The 21434-nt window shown below is 50.5% G+C and overlaps 1 protein-coding gene and 1 long non-coding RNA gene across 3 annotated transcripts in view; both read right to left on the bottom strand.

The window, feature by feature from the left end:
* The window catches only part of NAT8L (N-acetyltransferase 8 like), a 28445-nt gene extending 19767 nt beyond the window's left edge, over positions 1-8678 (bottom strand). The window contains exons 1-2 of the mRNA XM_068188481.1: positions 7949-8678; positions 6548-6712 (exon numbers count right to left, since the gene is read on the bottom strand). Coding sequence (XP_068044582.1) covers positions 6548-6712; positions 7949-8282 — 499 coding nt within the window. The 5' untranslated portion in view covers positions 8283-8678. The remainder of the gene's footprint in view (positions 1-6547; positions 6713-7948) is intronic.
* An 8611-nt stretch (positions 8679-17289) lies between these two features.
* LOC137472940 (uncharacterized) overlaps positions 17290-21434 on the bottom strand; it is a 59555-nt gene continuing 55410 nt past the window's right edge. Inside the window, exon 4 of one of the 2 annotated variants that reach the window (XR_010998499.1) lies at positions 17290-17484. This is a non-coding gene — a long non-coding RNA (uncharacterized lncRNA). Of the gene's footprint in view, positions 17485-18341; positions 19080-21434 lie in introns of those variants that run through there. The other variant, XR_010998501.1, reaches the window with a different exon arrangement.

Below are 21434 nucleotides of genomic sequence, written 5' to 3'. Positions count from 1 at the left end.
GCAAGTTGAGCTTACATTCAGCAGCATCATATCCACGCAGTCATGGCTCCAACTCAAACACTGCTGCACTGAGTGATGGTCATGTCCATGAGGGACCGGCTACTTTTAGAGAGAATTCTTGAATTCATAGGCATGGGGGAAGGTCATATTACTCTGAAAAATTTACTATAAAATCTGTTTTCATCTAATTTTGACATGGTACTGTGCCACACTGGTGGATCTAAAGGGAGAGCTATTTTTATGTTACGGGTACACGCATGGAGTAATGGGTTTGTTGCAGGAGTTCCTGCTCCTGTGATAAATGAATAGGAAGGGGGGAAGGCTGCAGCAGCTTGCCCATAAACATGTTTATTCTACTGGCTGTGGATAACACAGCCCTGAATCCACAGACTGCTCCACTCATCAGGCAACTCCTGTTTTCCTATATTGGCCCTTTGCTGAGTGTATTGCACTTCTACTCTGTACTACCTGAGACCCCCAGAAGTGGGGGTGGGGGGGGGAAAGAAAGATTTTGTGAGGTAGAAGGACCCTGCAGACCCTCCAGTGGGTTGAGCAGAGCTGGCCCACGTGGCTCAGCACTGCAAGGAACCCACGTTGTGTCACCTCCCCATTGACTCCAGCTGTTATCAGCAGGGCTGCAGCACTGGGCTGGGGTTCTGCATCGTGCTTGCTGCTGGGACCAGGACAGCCCTTGGCCAGCTCTGGGAATTCAGGTGGGGGGAGAGCTGGTGCCAGCAGCACCTTGCTTTGCTCACTGTGCCCATGCCCCATGCCTGCAGGACGGGGCTGCCTCCAGATGGAAAAGCCAAGGCTCCAGCACAGCAAAATGAGGCAGCCACGAGTGATGGAGTGCCAGTGTCAGAGGAGGTGGGTTTTGGGAGGCAACCCAACTCGAAAGACATTTTACATTACTCAAATAAAACCAAAATATTAAAGCGCATTACAAACGCTGGACAAAGCACATCCCTAACACTTGGAAACATGAGTTGTTTTTCATCTTGCGTCCCAAAAAACTCTGCACTGAAGATGAGAGATGCCAAACCAGGCAGTTCTGTGCTGCTAAGTCGTAGAAACCCAAAATCAACAGCAGAAATTGCTGAGCTAAAGAATCCCTGACTGTCCCACTTGCAGTAGGTCAGCTTTGGAAATACTTTGACAAAATACTTCCCACTATAAAGTATATGAAAAGTCTGTAATCCTAATCTTATAGGATCTCTCTGCTATGGAGGTCGCATCCCTGGAAGCATTCTCATGGAATTGCAGAGATGCCAGCAGCGATATGCTCACAGGACAGACTGAGGAGACCTAACCTCAGTTCCCAGCAGTGATAGGAAGCAGAGCTGGGAAACACCCAGGAGGAGATAAGGACACAGCCTCTCCGGTGGGTTCTCCAGCCCCACACAGAACTCCTCATCACCCTGTGTGGCAGTGTAGGAAAGGCAAGCATGAAAAGCCCAATACAGGACAGGCAGCTCAGGGGTTTGGCAGATACACGAGGTCAGGGCACTGCATAAGCCAGAAAGAAATGCTGCAGATAGGGATGCTTCAGATTCCAGCTGCCTCTTGGGCACCAGGAGTGGGGCAGGGCTCTCCAAAACCACATTCCTCCACTGGGAAGCAGCAGCCCTGAGCCCTCTCTGGGGTCAGGTAACCGAGCTGCTTCTTTGCAAATCAAGAGCTCCTCTATTCTTCCCAAACAATGTTATCATTCGGTAGCTTCACTCCTGCTTATCTAGCAGCTTGAGCATTATCCAGAATGTGGAAGAACTGGGCTCTGTGGCTGCCCCTCTGCCTGGGGGCTCAGTGGGGAGAAATACCCCCCCTACCCCCTCTGCCTGTGTCTTTGGAAGGGTTTAGGCATGGCAGAGCAACAACAGCTCCAGGGCAGAGGATCTCCTCCCAAGGTAGACCCAGTATTTTCCCTGTACCCCAAAAGTCACTGGTGCTCACCTCTGAGCCTCCCCAAGGCTCAGCACTTATGGAGCAGAGGCAGCAGGAGCCACACGACTCACAACCAGCTGTTCACCTTGCAAACATCACGCCAGAGGGAAAAACCCCATTGCCAAACGGCCTGATGCAACACACAAATACCTGCTTGTTACACAGACAAACACCTCACTGCAGGTGTGGGCATCCTCAAGGTAGAGCCAGCAAACAGCATCTCACCTGCTCACAACCCAGCTCTGGACCCACCTGAACTGGTGTCCTTCTGGCAGAAGGATATGATCCCAGAACCTCTGCCAAGAAGGGCAGGGCATCCCCCCTTTGAGCTCAGCTGAGGAATGTGCCACCCAAGAGCAGCAAAAACCGAACCCTAATGAACCCCATCCCCCTGCAGTCCCTCTTCCTTAGGGCCCTGTCCCCCAGAGAGGCCAGGATACCCGTGCAGGCTCTTCCCGTGCACACAGGGGACAAAGGACAGCAGGACAGGAAGGATCTTCTCACCCAGGATGGAGGCAGGAGAGCAAAGCACCCGTCCCCTCCCTGCCTGAGGCAACCAGAGGTGCCCGCCTGCCCACAGAGCGGAGCCGGAGCTGTGCAGCTGCCGCAGCCCCGAGCGCGGGTGGCTGCTGTGACCCGACACCGCCTGCAGCAGCACTCCAGCTTCAGCTGCTGCATCACCCGGGCAGATGCCCCAACATCCACCAGCTGCTGCGGCATCAGCTCCCCAGGTTGCCCATCTGTGCTGTCTGTCCACCCTCCCCCTGCAGCACTGGGCACTGCGATGCAGCCACAAGCTCCTCACCAGTTCCCAAAACCCTGACGCAGGCCAGCTGCCGCCACCACAACCAAGTCTTTGCACCACCACATCAGGTATGCGCACCCCTCGGCAAACCCTGCCAGGACAGCCAGCAGCAACTCCTGAACACCCACAGAGACGTGGAAACTCATCAGCCAAAGCCCCAGCTCCAGTTGCTTTGGGGAGCAGCAGTTTTGCATGGGACACAAGGAGTCTTGGTTTCCATAAGCTCTCCAGCTGAGACCTCAGCCTCACAAGAGTCTAACACACCAACCACTGCAAAAAAAACATACAACACAATCAACTGGGACAGAAGCTTGAAGAGACACTGTAAAATTGATTAGTCATCAAAATCATCAGACCATAAAAGAAGCTCCAGCTGTGCTCATCTTTTTTGTGTGGATAAATGCAAGAGGCAGGGCCCTATTTAAAATTAATTCAGTTTTTTTTTTGGATGGTTTTGGTTGGGTTTTTTTTTGTTTACTAGAGCTTGTTACTCTGGTTGACAATTAAGCCCATTATCCAATTCCTTTCTTTTCACCATTTCACTACAGTCTTTTTTCACAACCTTTGACGAAGGAAAAAAAAAAGAAAGGTAAATTCCAATAAGTGCTATTTTAAAATGAAAAATGAGAGTTTACAAAGAGCTCAGGAAGGTGTTTGAACCATTCAACCTTCTGTTTTAAGACCCCAGCATGCACAACACAAACAATTCCTTTCACGTTGACAGCAATTTCACGTCACACCGCTGTGTGCAAGCTCCAAGTTAAGCACTGGCCCAAATGTTCTGCCAGACCCTTGGCATAAGTGTAGGAGGGCAATAGAAAACAAAGATTCGAGTTTTGGCTAGTGTACTTCTGCAAAATCACTGTCAGCACATATTTTTCAGTTCATACAAAACCCAGCAGAGGAAAATTCAAAACAATAACTAACTTGGAGGCGAGAGGTTCAAAAAACTGCAGAAGCAAAACCCTAATACGGTGCAACTCATGGAATTGTTCAACATTAATCATTAACCTGGGTGCTTATGGTATCCCACTGCAAACTGGGTCCTTTTGGCTTGGTTATAAAACTGACCCACACATTCTGTGGAAGCTTTCACAATACCACCAAGAATGATCCACTCTAATAGTAAAAATATCCCCTCACGGTAGATGCCTGCCTTACCAGAAGCAATTTGCAGTAGATACTCTCTACAACAGTACCCCAGCCCAGGGCACCACCCAGAGCTGGCTGCCAACAGCAGGTTTTTATGCCTGGGTATCTTGGATACCAAGGGCAAAAACCTCAGCAAAGCCACAACCAACATCTTTAGCAAGACCTTAAGACCATGTCCCAGTTCTACCTTTCCATTCATCACCCTGAGAAATGGGAATTCATAACCCCACCACAAAAATGCTCCCTCTTCCTCTTTATCCCATGCTGATAAAAAAAAAATATATTCAAGGAGGAAACATGGATTCTCTAAAGAAGGAGCAGCAAGTTGCCTGGTCATACTCCTAGGCCAAGCTGCAGTTATATCAGGTTGGGTTCAACTTATCTAGTCAAGCTCTGGCCATCTCCAGCCTCCCTGTGACCCTGTCCCCACACCCCATTACTCTTCTCTTAATAACTCACTGAGAAAGCTCTCACAAATATCTCAGCTGCAGCAATACAACAAGCCCTTCTCATTCCCACTGCAATAATTTCTGCCTGGGTGTTAATTTGTAAACTAGGCAAATAAAAGACAAACTTGGGGCTTGAATTTGTTTTATTGCTATTGTTCTGTCCTTTGAGTGGCACATTGCTGCCTTCCTCTGGATGTTCACCCAGCCAGCCTTCAAAGTGCACAAAACTCTGGCATGTTCTAGGACGACTGTGTTTATACTGATGTCCTATTGGAAAAAAAATCCACCAACTGCATTTTTGGAGGAAACAGGAGCAAACCACTGGATTCATGCCTTGTGGCCAGCTACACAAAATAGCACCACATGGATTCATGGCACATGGACAGTTCTGGTTCCAATGCACAGACACCTTTCTCCAGACCCCAAAGCCTCCCTGGTCCCTTTATATCCAGCACCACCATCATCAAGAACCTTTAACAAGCACCAACAATCCCATAAATCTGCTTTTTATGGCATGGCAGAAGCCTAATTACATTATTAAATTCTGTCAAAAATTAAAGCCCACACATTTGCTCTGAAATTGCCATGAGCTCTTTCAGGTACCAAATAAAAGCAATGCTAACATTTCAAAGGCATGTTGGCAACACAGCTGAACCAAATTATATTACTGACCCTAAGTAAATTGAAGTCCCTTTCCTTTATTTTCTGTGTCTGATAGTGTTACAAATACAGGCACTGTGATCCCTCTCAATTGTGACCACGCACGTCCTGAGCATTAACAAGCAAAGCAGCTCACCTATTAACTCCATATTACACGTTCTTATTCTACTGGAATCTTCTGCTGTTTTCTCCAGCATAAGACTTTGCTGGGCCTCACTACAGAGGTGCAGAAATATTTTGCTGTGAACCCTTTTATTTGACACCACCTTTAATGAAGATTGAGCTTTTTAAATACAAGTCACACATCACTTAATTTTTTACAAACACAAGCCCTGTAAATGAAACACACTCTGTGAGTAAGATGGGACAAGATCTGTATAAGATATGCACTATGATTGGAAGAGAAAGCTAAATTAAGCTAGTTAATGATTGTCGTAAGAGAAGCAATATTTTAGAGAAATGTAACATTGCATATTAGACGTGAGGGAAGGATTGTGGCTATTACACTTCCTAGCAGTTCTCTAGAAATGCCCAGGGAGAGGTTTTTCACACCTGGGGAACAGGAATGATACAGCAAAAACATGGTCACGTGGAAAAACAACACAGTAGGTATCCAAGAAGAGAGCAGGTACCCTAAGAAGATGGAACTCAGGTGGGAGACCATCCTTGCTTTTCCAGCTCACCACTAGCCCTCTCTGACTACCAAAAGTAAACCTCAAACCCCAACTACCTGCCCAGGCATCCCCCTGCTCTTGTTCTCAATATGGATGCATGCCTACAAAAAGGGAAATAGCACCTGACAGGTTCTAAAGAGATTTTTTTTTAATTACCTAAGTTATCTTTTACAGCTTAACAAGGCAATATTATCATTAGATGTTGTCTTTTTAATTATATGCATATATGGAACAAAGGGATGAACCCATATTAGGGCAAGCTTATGTGGCAGCAGCCCTTTACATACCTGATCCATGCCTCTTCCAAAACACCTGCATTAAGGAATGATCTTGAATGACATGGGAAGATGGGCTCAATAGCTAAAATGGGCTCCTCTGAGCATTTGGGCTAAAAGGCCTTCCATCTCCCTCTCCTCCTGCAGTCAGAGCTAATACCAAATGCACAGAGCAAAGAAACACCGAGCTCAACGTGTAGGGGCTGGGGTGGACACAGGCTGCAGGGAATAACCCGCATCCTCCAGCCTCAGAGTCCCCAGGCACCCTCACCCCAGCCCTCGGGGTGGATGTGGGACCCAGCAGCGCTGCGCTCCAGGGTGGACAGAGGCTGCCTGGAATGACTAGGCACTTGGGGGAGGGGGAATAATGAAAAAAAAAACATTAAACAAACCAAAATCAGCAAAAAAACCCGCAAACCAAACCAAAACCAGAGATGGCTTTGTGCCTGGTGTGGCTAAAGAGCTGCATTCTGGTGACTTTTGAGCTTGCTCAGTGCTGCTGACAGAAGGAAAAGGCGCCAGCAGCAGGGAGCAGCCATGTTCCCCAGCAGGCTGGGGGGAGGAAGGCTCCCTCAGGGAATTTGTACTCACCTGGCGGTTTCATGTAATATTGCTCAATATCGGACATGTCCGTGTGCAGCGCACAATCGAGATAGTGCAGGATAACTTTTCTACTGAAGTAGTACCTCATGCCCATCAGAAAGATGGGCAAACAGCAGGTCAGCAGGAAGGACTTGGTCACAACAAAGCACATTACTATGGAGATAAGGAAGAGAAATAAACGACACCTGTCAGAAAAGAGAATTTAGTGTTGATTTCGGAATACAAAGTCATTATAAAAATAAATCAATAAAACAAGCACAGTCAAAATATACATTTGCAGTACACACGCAGTTCACGCTTTCGAGATTATCGTGTTAAGGGGACGGCGTATCGCGACGAGATAACGCGGAGAAGTTTATGAGGTCCTGAAGGATCCGGTGGGGAGGACGCCCCCACGCCACGCCAGGGCCCACCGAGCCCCTGCAGAGCGGGGCCGTGGGGACCCCGAGAGCCCCGCACCCCCCAGGCCCCTTCGCTGTCCCCGGTGAGGCCGGAACGCGGCCGGGTGGAGGAGCCGCGCTGCGGGCACCGCTCCGCAGCCATGCGTTCGCCACTGCGGCAGCGCTATTTCCATCAGCACCGACTCCCAGGGCAGCCACCCTGCCCGTTCCCATCCCGGGGGGCTTCTGCGGGTGTCTCTGAGCCGGCGGCTCTCTCCGGCACGGCCCAGAGCCACCAGCTGGGCCCCCCAGCTCCCCAGCGCCTGCCGGGGGTCCCCCTCCAGCGGGGGATGCCGTCCTCCCCGCTGTCTGGGACATGGGGTGCGACCAGCCTGCAGCCACCGGGGGCAGGAGACCACCCCAAAGCCCACTCGGGGCGAGGGGCACGCATTATCAATTATTGGCACGGGGAGGGGACACCTCGCAAGCGCTATTTTTGGGCATTTAACTTAGGGAGGTGAGGTGACCCCGCGGCTCGGTCCGGCTGCAGAGGGTACCCCCTCCCCACGCGGGGGGGAAACGGGGGCCGCTCACTGGCGGGCCCGGCTGTCTCCAGGCAACGCCGGCACGCCGTACCCCCCCTCGCCGGGCTGCGCGGGGGCGGCCGGTGCGCGGGGCGCTCCGCTCCCCTCCGCGCACCCCCGAGCCCTGCAATAACCAGAATGACTGATCTACCCTCACCCCCGCCACGACCTCCCTTTCAGGGCTCCCCGCCCTTAACACCCGCGCAGGGTCGCGCATCCCCGGCGGCGCAAGGCTCCCCCTCCCAGCCCCCTGCCCCCGCCGCAGCGCTGCGGCTCCGCGGCCGCTCCGCACGATGCTGCGGCGCTCCCCCGGCCGCACCGCGCCCGCGGTCCCCGGCGCCTCCCGCCTCTCCGACCATTTTGTGAAGACCCACAGCGGCAAATAAACCCGGCGCCCCCCTCCCCAAAAGGGAGCGGATACTCACCCGCCAGCAGCCCGTAGAGCAGCTGAGTGAGGGGCTGCTGCTTCAGCCCCCTGAACGCCGTGTTGGGGATTCGCTCCATGATCCCTTCGTAAAAGATGCGGCGCACCACCTCCTGTTCAGAGGGGTGGAATTCGCGGATATAGACATTATCGCGCCTAGGGTCTTCTTTTGGTGGGGTGAGGGGAGGTGGGGGTGAGGGAGGTGAGCCCGCCAAAGAGGGCCACATCTGGGAGGAGGAAACAATGATCGTGTCTTTTTTGGATCCCGGGATTGATTCATGATCTTCCGCCACAATCTTGGTCTCACAAACCATCTTGGGAGACAGACAATGCATGCAAACCGGCCGCGGGAAGGGGGCGAGGAGAAAAACGGGAGGGGAGGTGTCAAAAAATTAACAAAAAAATAAGATTAAAAAAAAAAAAAAAAAAAAAAAGGAAAAAGGGGAGGGGAAAGGAGCGGGGCGCGGAGCCGGCACGGAGACCCGCGGGCAGCGGGGCGCAGAGCAGCGCGGCCGGGCGGGACGAGAGGAAGGAGCCCCGCTGCATTTTCGAGAGGCATTTATAGGGCGGGGGGGCAGCGGGTCCCCGGGGTCCTAGAGCCCCCCGCATTGGCTGCGCGGGGTCGCCATGTGATCGTGGGGGCGGGACACCTCCCCTTGCCCCCCCATCCCTGCACCGCCCCTTGCAAATTACTACGGCGCGGGGTTGCGCGGGGAGTCGGGGGCCGCGCATCCCTGTCTGCATGCATCGGTGCACGCGGAAGAGGGTTATTAATTTATTTTTTATGTATCTGTTTATCTACTGCGAAAGCACTGTACACTCAGCAGCCTTCTCGAGTAGTCGCTGCGGGTGTGCGGAGCTGCGCAGGGCGCTGCGGGAGCGCGGAGCCGCGGGGAGGGAGGGCCGGCCGGCGGGCCCCGCACCGCGTCCCGGCGGGCTGCGGTGCGGCTGCTCCGCCGTGAGTCCTTCCCCGCGGCGGCGCGGCCCCGGCGCGGAGCTCCGCGGAGCGCACCCCCGCTCCGCCATCCTGCGCGGAACGCTCTGCGGGGGCGGAACGGCCGGGAGGTGCAGCCGCGCGGCCCCGGCTGGTCCGAAACCCAAGTAAATCCCCCTCTCCATCCCTCAGCGCCCCCCGGTCAGTAACTTTTCCTGCCGTGCCCACGCCACTGCGCGGTGCAGAAAGCGCTGCCGGCACAGGCCCCTCCGCGGGGCGGTGAGAAGAGATGGAGGGGGAGGGGGGATGCTCAGGGAGGAGGACGGACTCCTCCTCTTCGCAGGTCCCGAAAAGCTTCGGCCTCTCCCGGTTGGAACCGGCCGGCATCTGCCCGAGGCATGCGCCGTGCGCGGCCGGTGCAGGCTCGGGGTGGGCGGGGGATGCTGGGCGGGGAGACGGGAGGCCCCGGACCCCCAGTCCCGTGAGGTGCATCCCCCGAGAGCTTCGTCTGTACCTCCCGCTGCCCGGTGACAGCCCCAGCCGGAGCAGCTGTGTCTCTTCTCAAACTTCACCGGTGCATCCCCGCGGGACTTGCAACTCCTGAGAGCCTCAGCTGTGCCTTCACCCGCAGGGTGCACCCATACACCCCATGAAAGTTTCATCGTGCCTCTTGCTCCGGTAAGGTGCTCCTGTGCACCCCCCGTGCAGTCATCTCTCGTTAACATCCCTGTATCCCCCTGCCAGGTGCACATGTCCCTGTGAGATACACCCATGCACCCTCCCGACAAGTTTTATCCCTGCATGTCCTGGGAGACGCGCTCTGCCATTAGGGAGTGCGGTGTGTCTGGAACTCAGCGGGATTTGCCTTCCCGGAGTTCACAGGCTATGCTTTGGTCCTCAGGAAGATGCAGTCACTGGATCTTTGCTTCAAGCTAAAGCTTGATTTCACTGTGATGATTTCATAGTGGTTTAATTGCTTCACTTTTCTATTAAAAATAGTTCAGGAGTATGAGACAAGGGAGGGGGGAAGGTTTAGATAAGGACTTGGAAGCCTTCCCACCCCGAGGAGCGGTGCCAGCACCCCACAGGCTTGCACTGCATTGGGCATCCCTGGTGAGAAGCTGCTCCTCGGGTGGCTGTGGGACCTGCTCAGGGCCAGGCACTGCAGCGCTGCCAGGCTGCTCGAGCACCCGCAGAGCTCCCCTTTCTAACGAGCATCGCCTGCACCTGCAGCCGGAGCGACCCCCAGCTCCCAAAGCCTCTGGCTGTCTGCACTGGAGATCAAAACACGGGATTATAAAAGGCACTGTGGCACAGGTGCAATAGTGGATGACTTGGCCAAAAGAGCATCTCCTGCTCAAAAGTGGAACCTCCCGTGGGAGGGAGATCACCCCAGTGAGGAGAGGCAAGGCACATGGCACCCCTGCATCCCCCCTAGCATCTCATCTCATCAAGGAAGGAGCAGTTGGACTCCTGTACTTGGAAGATACCTGGCAGCCCCAAATTCACCAACACAAAGAGTCTGTGGATGAGGGAAAAAAGCTGAAAAAAATCAGGGCAGTGTTTGCCTTTGAATTCTGTAAGCTTTGGTCCAAAGATAGGAGGTTGCTGTTTCAGAAATATAATTAAGATAATGCTTATTTCCCACATGCCTGGGTTAAGCAGGCATTTATTTTTGTTTCATCCTTTCTAGTCAGATGTATTCCTTATTTATGAAATTACTACAGTAATAAAAACAACTCATTCCTTAAAAAAATTTAAAAACAACCTACTGCAGTTATGTAACAGCCAAGGGAGCTCCCAATTCTGGGCTATGGACCTGAGTGTTTGCAGATGAGTTATCTTTAGAAAAGCGCTAAATACTTGTTTACTATTTATGCTGCCACATTTGAGCATCTTATGAGCAGTAATGAATATCTCCTGTTCCCCCGAGATAAGGGGGTATCATGCTTGGCCACAGCAAGGGAACTGAGGCACAGAGGGACGCAGTGATTTGTGCACCATCATGCAGTGACTCAGAAGGCACAAAGCACTGGACCGAATTTCCCGAGTCTTTCCTCACTGTATGGATGCCAAACTTTGCCTTTATTATTGCAAAGCCAGGATTCAGCTTTCTCTGTAAATGGGGATGGAGGTTCAGGGGGTGCTGCACCGTGGGGAGGAGGGAAGGAGGAGCTGAAAACTATGACTGACCGAAGCAAATGTGAGTGAAAATTAAGGGCCTCTGAAATCAATTGCAAAAGCCAGTCAGGTTCACAGACAGCAGATTTGGGTCCCTGGAATGAAAAGGATACTGTTAACAGCAGCTTGCTTCTGCTCTGCCAGGAGCTTTTGGTCTTTAAGAACACAGTTGTCATCCCAAGTCAGTGAGGATTTTACTCTTGAGTTTACTTCTGCCACTTCAGGACCTGAGGGTAAATCTCCCACATGCCATGACCGACTGCTGAACCTCACGGATAGAACTAATTTAATTAAGATGGACAGTTTAAAGTTTGAATGTCATGCCAGTGCTCTCAGCAGCTCTCGCTGCTCAGTGTAAAACAGGAGATTGTACAGATGTTTGATCCATTGGTACGTTGGGGGAAAAAAACCTGGAATAATGAGGGCAGGCTGTGTGACTCTGGGGGCTGAGGAGGTTTGAGTATTTCAGTAAGAAACATGCTTTGCCTTCAGCAGGTGTGCTTTAGGCTGACTTTGCTTTGGATTAGCACATCAAACCAGTAAGCATTGGAAATGCCATTATTTATCCTTCCCAAATCAGCAGCTCTCATCTTGGGTCAAGGGGAGTCACTCCCTCCCATGAGCCCTAGGAAACACCCAGCAAATGTAGATCAGAATTACCAATTCCCCTGCTGACAAGATGATACCTTGTTCTTTGTCTGAAATTTTAGGTTTTCTGTCCAACCCTGGGCTTTGCATGACTTGAAACATCTTCCAGCCAGATTTTACTGTAGTTCTTGAAGCAGTGAGATCTGTGCGATTGCAAATCAGGGAAACAATTCAGAAAGAGCAGTTGCTCTCCCAAAGAACCTATATCTAAGGAATGGGGAATACCAAGGCAAACCTGTGTGACCCACCGCTCAGTGTCTGCTGGACAAGGAGAGGCCCTGCTGCCTCTTCTGCAAGAGCTGCAAGCAGCCACAACCCTTTGCTCATCAGGGGCTGTATCTATCAACCTCAGCAATTAACTGGTTGACAGCAAAAGCTGCCCCAGGTTATATTAATGCAGTGATTCTGGAACAGCTCATCCCAGCAGGATGAGGCTGTCTATTAGGGATGGCTCCTACCCTGTCCTTTGCAATGTCTCCATCGATGAGCAGGGGAGAAGATATTCAGGTTTAAAGACCTTTTCAACTACCTCCAGGTTCTTCTTCAACCTGGACCTTGGTAATTTCAGCTGTTTTTTCCACACTTGACCCAAGATGCTCACAGCAGGCTGAGTACCCCCTGCACCTTTCTGTCTGAAGCAACTTCCCACCCTCCTGCTTTGCTGGGCTGGGGAAAAAGTAAAAGCCTCTTTGTTGACTGCAGATGTGCATATGAATGTGAGGCATTTGCCTAATAAATATCTTCCCAAAGGGGGATTAATTAGCATCCCAGGTTTTTCTCATTGCACTCCCTCTGACTGCAGCAGCTCTGCAGCACCTTCTCTTAGGGACACTGGTTTCCTGCTGAGAGTGTGTTGCTGGCCCCTTTCCCACTGCACAGACCCCCAGGGCTGAGGATTCACAAATCTCCTGCTCAGGAGCCAACACTGGCAGCAGCTCCCATGCTGTGCGAGTGTCTGGCAGTAACCGCACACACATTCTGGTTTCCCCAGTCCTGCCATTCACTGTGACCCATCCCAGCAGTGATGAAGGCTCCCTCCTTCCCTGCATGTCTGGATGCTGTGAATAAGTCACTATAAAACCTGACATGCCAAATTATTTCCAACTGGTAAAAATCCATTAATTGGTAACCAGGGCCAGAGGTGGGATCTGCTGACACACACAGATCTCTGCTGATGTTGGAGCTGGCTGGCTTTTGCTTTGGGCACAGCAAAGTGGGAAAACAGGCCTCTTTGGAGTCATGGAGCCTCACAACCCAATGTAGATCTCAGATAGAATGAATCATATGCTAAAAGCAGTGGAGTTTATATATAAAAAGGAGTTAAGGGTGACTAGCTTAGCTGTGTAAGTCTCCCCGGGGGATCTCTGAAGATTAATCTCTTCCTACAACTTTTTTGGGCTGAAAGAATTTTGTGGGTTGTGAATTAAATATGAATGTTTCCCAAACAGTGTGCACGCCCACGGCTTGCTTTATCCTCTGTCAAATGGGGATTTTGGAACTTGCATGTACATTTAATATACAATAACATCTATGTTGAAGAAAACCTGTTCCAGATCAAAGCAACATTAAAATCTGAGCTATGTAGCAATTACTTGGAGATTTATCTAAAGCATCTCAGTGCAGCCATCAAGAATACTTTCAAACAAAGAAGTGTTCAAGGCTAGAGTGGATGGGGCTCTGAGCAACCTGGTCTAGTGGAAGGTATCCTTACCCATGGCAGGGGATTGGTACTGGATGATCTTTAGAGTCCTTTCCAATCCAAACCATTCCATGATTTTGTAGAGATTTTAAGCATCTTCAGACACTGGATATGAAGTCCCGGGGAGGCAACATATATTTCTTCCTTATTATATTTTTGCTGCAAGCTTAGATTTTTTTTTTTAATGAAGGTTCAGTTTTCCCCCCGAATGTTACCAGAAATTTTCACTTCAGTTAGCTGTAGGAGACAGAGCTGTGCAAGCAGACCAAGTTCTGTGATGAATGGGGGAGGCTGTCCAGGGTCTGTGTTGGGAGCATGAGGCCATGAAGGAGGGGACAGGACTACATGTGTCCTGAGAAAAACTGAGAGCACAAGAGCTCTTATGCACATGAGAATAACACAGGTGGTGTGAGGCAGGAAATGCTCATTTCTTGGGGTTTTCAGTGCAGGACTTTGTACCTTCTCTCTAAATTAGCAGCACCGCTTTGGAAAATTACCTTCCTCCACAGTCAGTTCCTTCTCTTGCTGTAAATAACCTCCAGCCACCTGAATTTTGGCTACCTGCTTGGGTCAGCAGGGTAGCACTATTACAAAATCTGCTGTATCATGAACTACTCTGTCAATGTGTATCCATCTTTGCTAAGGAAGAAGGGGAGAACATGAGGCTATTGACTGTACTTTTGACCAACAGCTATTTTGCTGGTATTTTAAACAAGGATTGTTTTAACTAATGATCACCAAAGTACAGCTGTAGCGTTATGATTGGACTTGGATGAGGAGCATCCTATTTACTCTCTACATGGCAGACACTGCAGCCTGACAGCAGGTGGGGGGAAGGAGTTTGGAAAGGATCAAGGGGAGGTTAAAAGGAAAACAGGAAGAAAATTGGAGCAGAAAAGGTATGAGGGTATTCTGTAGCAAGGACAGGAAAATTAGATTTTGAAACTAACTGTGGGGAGAAAAACCTCAAAATACTACTACTAAATGCCCTGGTTCAAGATGAGTTCTGCAATGATAAGGCAGGAAAAGATGTGGCAAGGTTACTTGAAGTTTTTCTGGCAACATTTGAGTCAGTTCTGCTGCTGAGCAAAGGAGAGTCACATTTTCAGCTTGGCCTGCAAGGCTGCCCTGTAACTGCTTGCAAGGTCCAGCAAATGCCCCAACTCCTCCAACAGCAGTGTGTGTGTAGCCTCGGGGGAGGCAATATAGATCATCTCCTATATGGGTTGGGCTCATGTCAGAGCTGACTTTATGCTGTTTTTTCCAGCACTTGATCCAGCCTGGGATTTTCCTTTGCTTTCATAATGCCTTTCAGCAAGGAACTGAGGCAAATTTTCAGGTATTTCCAGTTTTCCTGCTCAGTGATGGCCCCAGGCCACACTGCTGCAAGATACAGACCACAGATCCCCTTCCCTCTGTACATGGGGTGGAGGGAACACTCCAGATGACACAGAGACCTGGACTCCTTCTGGAGAAGCAACACCTATCACAGGGAGATGAATCTGACTGATCCTCCCTTCTCTGGGGGACCTCAAGTTCTTAAAATCACACTTCCCACAGCTGCCTGATGCTTTGTCCTCTTCTCTACAGACCTCCTCAGGGACAGTTTGAGCATGGGGACATGTGTTGGACATCATCAGTCAGAGTCTACAAAGAGGTTTTGGGGGAGCCCTGGGCAAACTCTGAGCTGGCCACAGACAGCAGTGCTCACATGTGCCCCCTGCAAAGGGCATTCTGGATATCTGCTCAAGGAAGGCTCCACCCCAAAGTTCACTGGTGGGACAGGAGGATAGACCTGCTGCAGCAGGACACAATCTGTTTCACACACTGTTTTCTAGTGTTAGATGCAGACCTGCCCAGAGAACCAGGAGTCCCCATTTTCCTTGTGTAGATGAAGCTAGAGCAGCTTCAGTCTAGGCTCTCCTGAGAAGTCCAGTTTGGTTTTCTCTGTGTACTGCTCTGATTTTGCTGCAGTGGGGATGTTTTGATCCTTGTGTGCCCTATTTCCTTTAAAACTGAAGTCCTAAAAGCTTGTGAAGTTTGAAATACCCGGTGGCATTTTCATAGTGGTGAGGTTGCTATGTTGAATGCACTGGGCAAATTCAAAAAACACAGTGCCTTCCTATGGCATCACAGTCCAGAGCAATGAGCACAGCCTGGTACCCTGCAGAGGCCAGGGCAGGGAAGATGCCATCCTGCCATTGCGGGTGAATCAAATTGGGCTGAAACACAGCCAAAGTGAGCCAGCCTTGAGTCACCTGTGATCCTGCATCCTCAGTGTTGGCACTGAGCTGCTCCCTCTATGTCAGACAGCTGCTGCTCCTGTCTGTTTGTCCAGCTGGGAAAGGGGGTGAGCACCTTCCGAGAATGAAACCACTGTGCAAACACACACTCATGCCATTATCCTGGAGCTCACAAATGAATTTGAACTTGATTAAAAACAAAATCAGGGCAACTGATGCAGCAGGGGCCAGGGAAGCAATGATGGATACAGGCAAGAGGTGCAGGGCTGGAGCTGCAGTGGCTGGATGACAGCAGCTGTCTTCAGAAAATAGCATCCTGTGACCGTGGAAAAAAAGGAGCGTTGCTGTGAAAATACCAACATCACCCAGTCAACGTTGCCAGCCAGCCAGGGAAAGGAAGGAGGCTTTCATGCCCCGAGGATAGACAGCTTCATGCTGGTCTGGCCCAAGGATGAATTCGTTTAGAACTTGGGAAAGGTGCAAGTAGTTCCTTGGGAAACAGAGAGCCGGTGCAGCTTCAGCTGCCCAAAGTGCCTCCTGCGTGGAGAGCAGCCAGACGAGCTAATCCCCCCACGTTCGAGTTTTGCTCTTGGATTTTTGTGCCATGGAGCCAGAGGCTGCTCTGGGATGCTTGGAGGGGAGCGGAGCTGCCCCGGGGGACAGGGCTGGCCTGGGGAGCTGCGTGCGCTGTCCGGGCCGGGCGAAGGGAGGACGAGCGGGGCTCACCCCGCGCTGCGCAGCGCCGGGCAGGGAGCCGGAGGAAGCGAATGCACGCAGACCTCCAGCGGCCCTCCCGAGTACTACACGGCACTGTCGCTGTCACTGCCGCTGCCACTGTCACTGCCACCCCAGGGACGGGGACCTCGCCTGAGGCGCCTCTTCTTCCCCTGCCCCTGCAAGTGAATGAAGAAGAGCTCATGTGCACACTGAGGGATCCTGTAGGAAAGCAAAGGGATATGGAAGAGTTACTCCTCTCCCCTCTGCTTCAGTGGATGTAACAGCCTTACGGTCTCACCCTTCCATGAGACTGATTTTGCAATAAACCATCTTTAATCGCCTCATCATTCGACCCCGTCCACTCCGTATCCCGAGCAAGTGGCCAGTGCCTTAAGGTTAAATAAATAAGCTTGGCTGAGGCTGCAGGCCGTGCCTCAGGTCTCAGGGAGGAGACGGGACAGTGTCCGTGCAGCAAAGCACTGTGTGACGCTGCCCCGTGGCAGCCCTGGCTCCATCTCATTTTGAGGCCCAGAGCCTGCAGCTTCTCTAGGAGAGTGCTCCCAGGGACAGGCCCCTGGAAATGCAGATAAACCTGCCCAGTCCTAATGTGGGTCAGGGACCTGGCGTGGGCTCAGCTGCTTACAGCCTTGGACACACAGAACCTGAGAGCAGCTGAGACAGTCGGGGGTTTCGTTTCCCATACTTGACCATATGCTTTCTTACAATGAGAGACCAGTGCTCAGGAATGCTCAGTGGGAAACACTGAAGGTCCAGAAAAGGTCTGCCCTAAGGATTTTTACAGTGCATCACTGGGACAGACATCACACATAACCTCCCACACACAGGAATGGCTGAAGTACAGAAACTCTGTGCCTCCTTCCCTCCCCTTTACTCCCTTCTTCTTGGAGATGCAGAGGGGCTTTCCCATGGATATCCTCCCTCCTGGTGTTCTCATCCAGACAGGCACAAGGCTTGAACTCATCAGCTTCATGTGATTTCATCAAAACCCTTCTAACAACCACCAGTTAGTTCTTCAGGTGCCTCTATTGTAAACACCTCCATAAGGAATGGTTACTCATTTACAAGGTAATGCTCTACGTGCTAGTCTGCTGCTCCTGCGAGAAAAAAAAAAGTAGTAGTACAAACCCCTAGGGTTTGGTGATGGTTTCCTGGGTTTAACAATGACCAAGGAATTAGTTTTGAGGCTTTTTTCTTCTGTGATCCCTTTGCACCATATGGCTCATTTTACTTAGCCTAATTTCTTAGCCCCAGTCTCCTCCATGGCTTTTTCTGATTTTCCTGATGACCATCACCTTCCCATCATGCCTTCTGTAAGAGGCAGAATCATCTCAAAATTCAGGACAAATTATTTAGATACAAATGAGATAATCTTGAGTGGCTACAACAAACAGGTTTTAGAAGGGGAAAATCAAGAGCTGTGCTGAACACAAAAGAGAAGATCAGAGGATTTGAGTTTAAGGCTTAGTGTCTAATTTCAGCATGTCCAAGCAAGGATTGAAGCTTGGTAAGAAAAACCTCCTTCCTTGCTTTCCCTCATCCACGCGCTGGTGCTCCCTGGGGAGTGCTGCTGACTGCTTCAAAATTCAATTTCTGCACTGGCAGTGGCATGTTGGGCCTGGCAGTATTTGCTTTGCCAGACAACCCTCTGCTCATCACTGCCTGCATGCTGGGGGGCCAGAGCAGCTGGGATATGGTGTTGGGATAGTACCATAAGTCACAGGGCTGTGAGAAGCCCCTGGCTTTTGGGTCAGCATGCCCTGCACTCAGCCATGCACTCAGCCATGTGTGGCACACCAAGGCTTGGGGCTCAGTGCCTTGCGGTTGCTGAGGATTGGAGCCTTGAATCAGCGGCACTGAGCCAACAGCCTTTCCCATCCCATCCCATCCCATCCCATCCCATCCCATCCCATCCCATCCCATCCCATCCCATCCCATCCCATCCCATCCCACATCCACCTTGTCCCTGATGTATCCTCTCACTGTACTCTGGGGTGCCCCTACCTAGTGGGAAAACTTTTGAGGGTCCACAAGTTCCCTTGCTGCTGCTCACCCTCTGCTGTTCCCTGACTACCCCGTGCTATTTCCAGTACATCTCCAGAAAATAGCTCACTCCCCCCGACACCACTGGCTCTCTACAGCAGGGAGCAAACTCAGCAATTTACCAGAGGGATTCTGATTCTTATTTTAGACTCCTATTTTAGCCTTCTTTTTCTTTCTAAATTTGTGAAGTTAATCCTTTTTACAGCTCTGGGAGCAAGGTGCAGCATCACAGGGACCCCAGAAGGACTTACTGGCTTCTCAGCCTCACTCCCTGCAACCTGCTTTCCTCACCTTGCCCCCATGAGCCCCCTTTAATTTGGACAATAAAAGATGCTCTGAGCTAAGCAGCTGCTTTTTATTACTATTATTATTTTTTAAGCTGCAAACATCACCATCTCTTCAACTATAGCAGAGAAGGTGAAATGGAAAATGTGGGGTTTGGGTATGTGTGACCCAGGATGGCAGCAATGTTGATTGGGACTGAAAACTTCAGAGTCCTAAAATAAGTCAAAACTGCAGGTGATATCTATTATCTTGCAATCTGGTCCATCTCTGTATCCCTCATTGCAAAAAGCCCTTCTCAAGACCATGCTTTGCCATGGGATCTGCCTTGTAGCTGCCATGTGCAGAAACCTGGTCTCCAGAAAATCTGTGTGTAACATCTGTGGATCATCTCAGTTTCAGTGGTTGGGAAGAGGGTGATTTGCTGTGGTCATGTGAGTCTCTTTTCAGTTGTTTTAACACATCAGCATGCTGGTACAACCAGCCCAGATGACACCTGTTATTTCTGCAATGCCAGCTATGTATCATCTTGACTCATTTTCTATTAGATCCAGCTGTTCTGGCTGATATGCCATTGACCTTTTCAGCTGGTTCAGCACTTGGCTACCAGGAGGTCACTGGATGCCACTTTGAAAGAGGCTCAGTGCTTCCAGCTATTCTGCTGGGGTGAGGATGGATTTCATCCACCTGTTTGGAGTGTGAGCACCTTGAAAGATCAGCTGGCCTTTGCTACCAGCACAAGGTCACTGCCATACCTGCAGGCTTCAGGAAGCATCCATAAATCAGTCTAGCTCTGAAGTTTCAGTAAATTGTGTCATTTGGAATGTGCAGCTCAGCAGCTCATGCCCCCACTCTTGGGAGCTACAGGTTAACATCACAGCATGACCAGGTACTGACTCCAGCTTTGTTTGGTGGGAGGAGATGCCATAGTGATGCATGTACTCAAAATACCTATTAAATATGTAGCAGCCCTGGGGGAAAGCAGGGCCAGGGCTTGGGAAAGGGGGGAGGATAGAAAGACAGGGTCAGTGACTTACCAATACACATAACTGCAATACAGGAGACAGGAAGTAAGCAAAGAAAAAAATGTTGAAGTGTCATATTTCATAGAGTGACTTGCTCTTGTGGGCAGTGATTTCTCCAAGTAGCTTTACTTTTTATTTTTGTTCATCTGTTTGCCCATGTTCAGCCTCTAAAACAGCATTTCTGGTTGAGATGAGGCCAGAGTTTATGAAGATTTCCTTCATCAAGTACAGCATGTTTCTGTACTGTTCTAGGGCAAAGTTAGTCAGATCTGTCATTAGAAACCTTTATAGATGGGTAGTCTGGAGATTTTTTCAGTAACTTCATCTCTGTTTTTATTGTCTGGTGTTTAAATCTCCTTTTAGTTACTTGTCTAACTGGAGCCACTTTTGCTGGATATTACTTCAGTTATCTGTTGCTCTCCTGTCAGGAGCTGAGGGACAATGTCTGATCATCTCCAGCTCTACAGCAACCTTTTCCATGTTGGATGATTATCCCCTTTTGTTATTTTAGCTTCCTTTTCTAGACTAAACAAGCCAAGGCCCATCTGAAACCCAGAGATTCATGTCCTTGTTGCAGCCATTGTGATTTGCAGTGTGTGTCTGCCTTGGTTCCCTCAGTGGCATTGCCACAGCCCAACTTCTGCTGGAGGCTTCTTAGGAAAGGACAACCTGTGTCTTTGGTTTTGAGCTTCCTGGTGGTTTTGGCTGCTTCTGGTGCTGTGGATAGGGAAGGAAATGGAGAAGAATCTGTCCTTCAAGGCTTTTGCTTTGTCTTTGCTCAGTGCAAAATCCTGTGCAACATTCCTGGAGCAAGGCAGCCTGGGCTGGTAGTACCCTCTTTCTGAGGAAACATGCCTGGATACACTTTTCCTCCCCTTCCTGTAGGGAGAAGGTAGAAATCTGCTCTCCTTGGGCTTTTCCCACAGGTTTCCTTTCCTCTCTGGAGGTGGGAGCTTATGTAACTGGTGTGCTGCCACAAAAGGCCATCTGGGCCAGATGTCCTGCACCTTATGGGAAAAGGAGAGCAGAAGGACAAAGGGCAAGTCAGCCCCCAGACACCACATCCATACCATGGTGAGGTTTGGGTTCCTTATGGTTGGATCTACACTGAAGCCCCCCTGGGTCTCCAGTGCTGAGGACAAGTTTTTAAAAGTTTCACTTCATTTCTGCTTTCAATAATTCCCTGCACGTCTCAGAGGCCCCAAGGGGAATCCACATCCTGCTCAGGGACTTCCCTCCATTACTGGTGGCAGGCATGAATCTGTTTGTAGGCTGGAGGGACACTCTGGGAACAGCACGTTTAGCTCGTTTTGCTATCTCAGAGGGCCTGATTGTAGGGAACAACTGGTCTGGCCAGGAGAGAGGTGTGATAGCAAGATGCCAAATGAATAAGACTGAACAGAGCTTGTCCCAGCTTGCCTGTCCCTTCCAGCAGATCAAACCAAAACTGAGCCACCCCAGCAAGTCATTCAGATGAGAGCAAATGCAAGTCAGTGCCTTAATTTTAAAAACCAATATTCCTCACAGAAAAGGACCTGTTTGGAGGACTCAGAACCCTGCCTCCCTTGTGCCCTGCTCTGATCCTCAGAGACTCCCAGGATATTTTACTGTACTGCTAATAATGCTGAGTTTTTTCTACCCGAGGCAATTTCTGTTGTAAATTCTGGTTGTAAATCCTTGTAAATATCATGCTGGGT

This window comes from Anomalospiza imberbis, chromosome 4, assembly GCF_031753505.1.
Source record: "Anomalospiza imberbis isolate Cuckoo-Finch-1a 21T00152 chromosome 4, ASM3175350v1, whole genome shotgun sequence".
Classification (NCBI taxonomy): Eukaryota; Metazoa; Chordata; class Aves; order Passeriformes; family Viduidae; genus Anomalospiza; species Anomalospiza imberbis.
The sequence above is the reverse complement of the archived record's forward strand: the minus strand, read 5'-3'. Positions and strand labels throughout refer to the sequence as shown.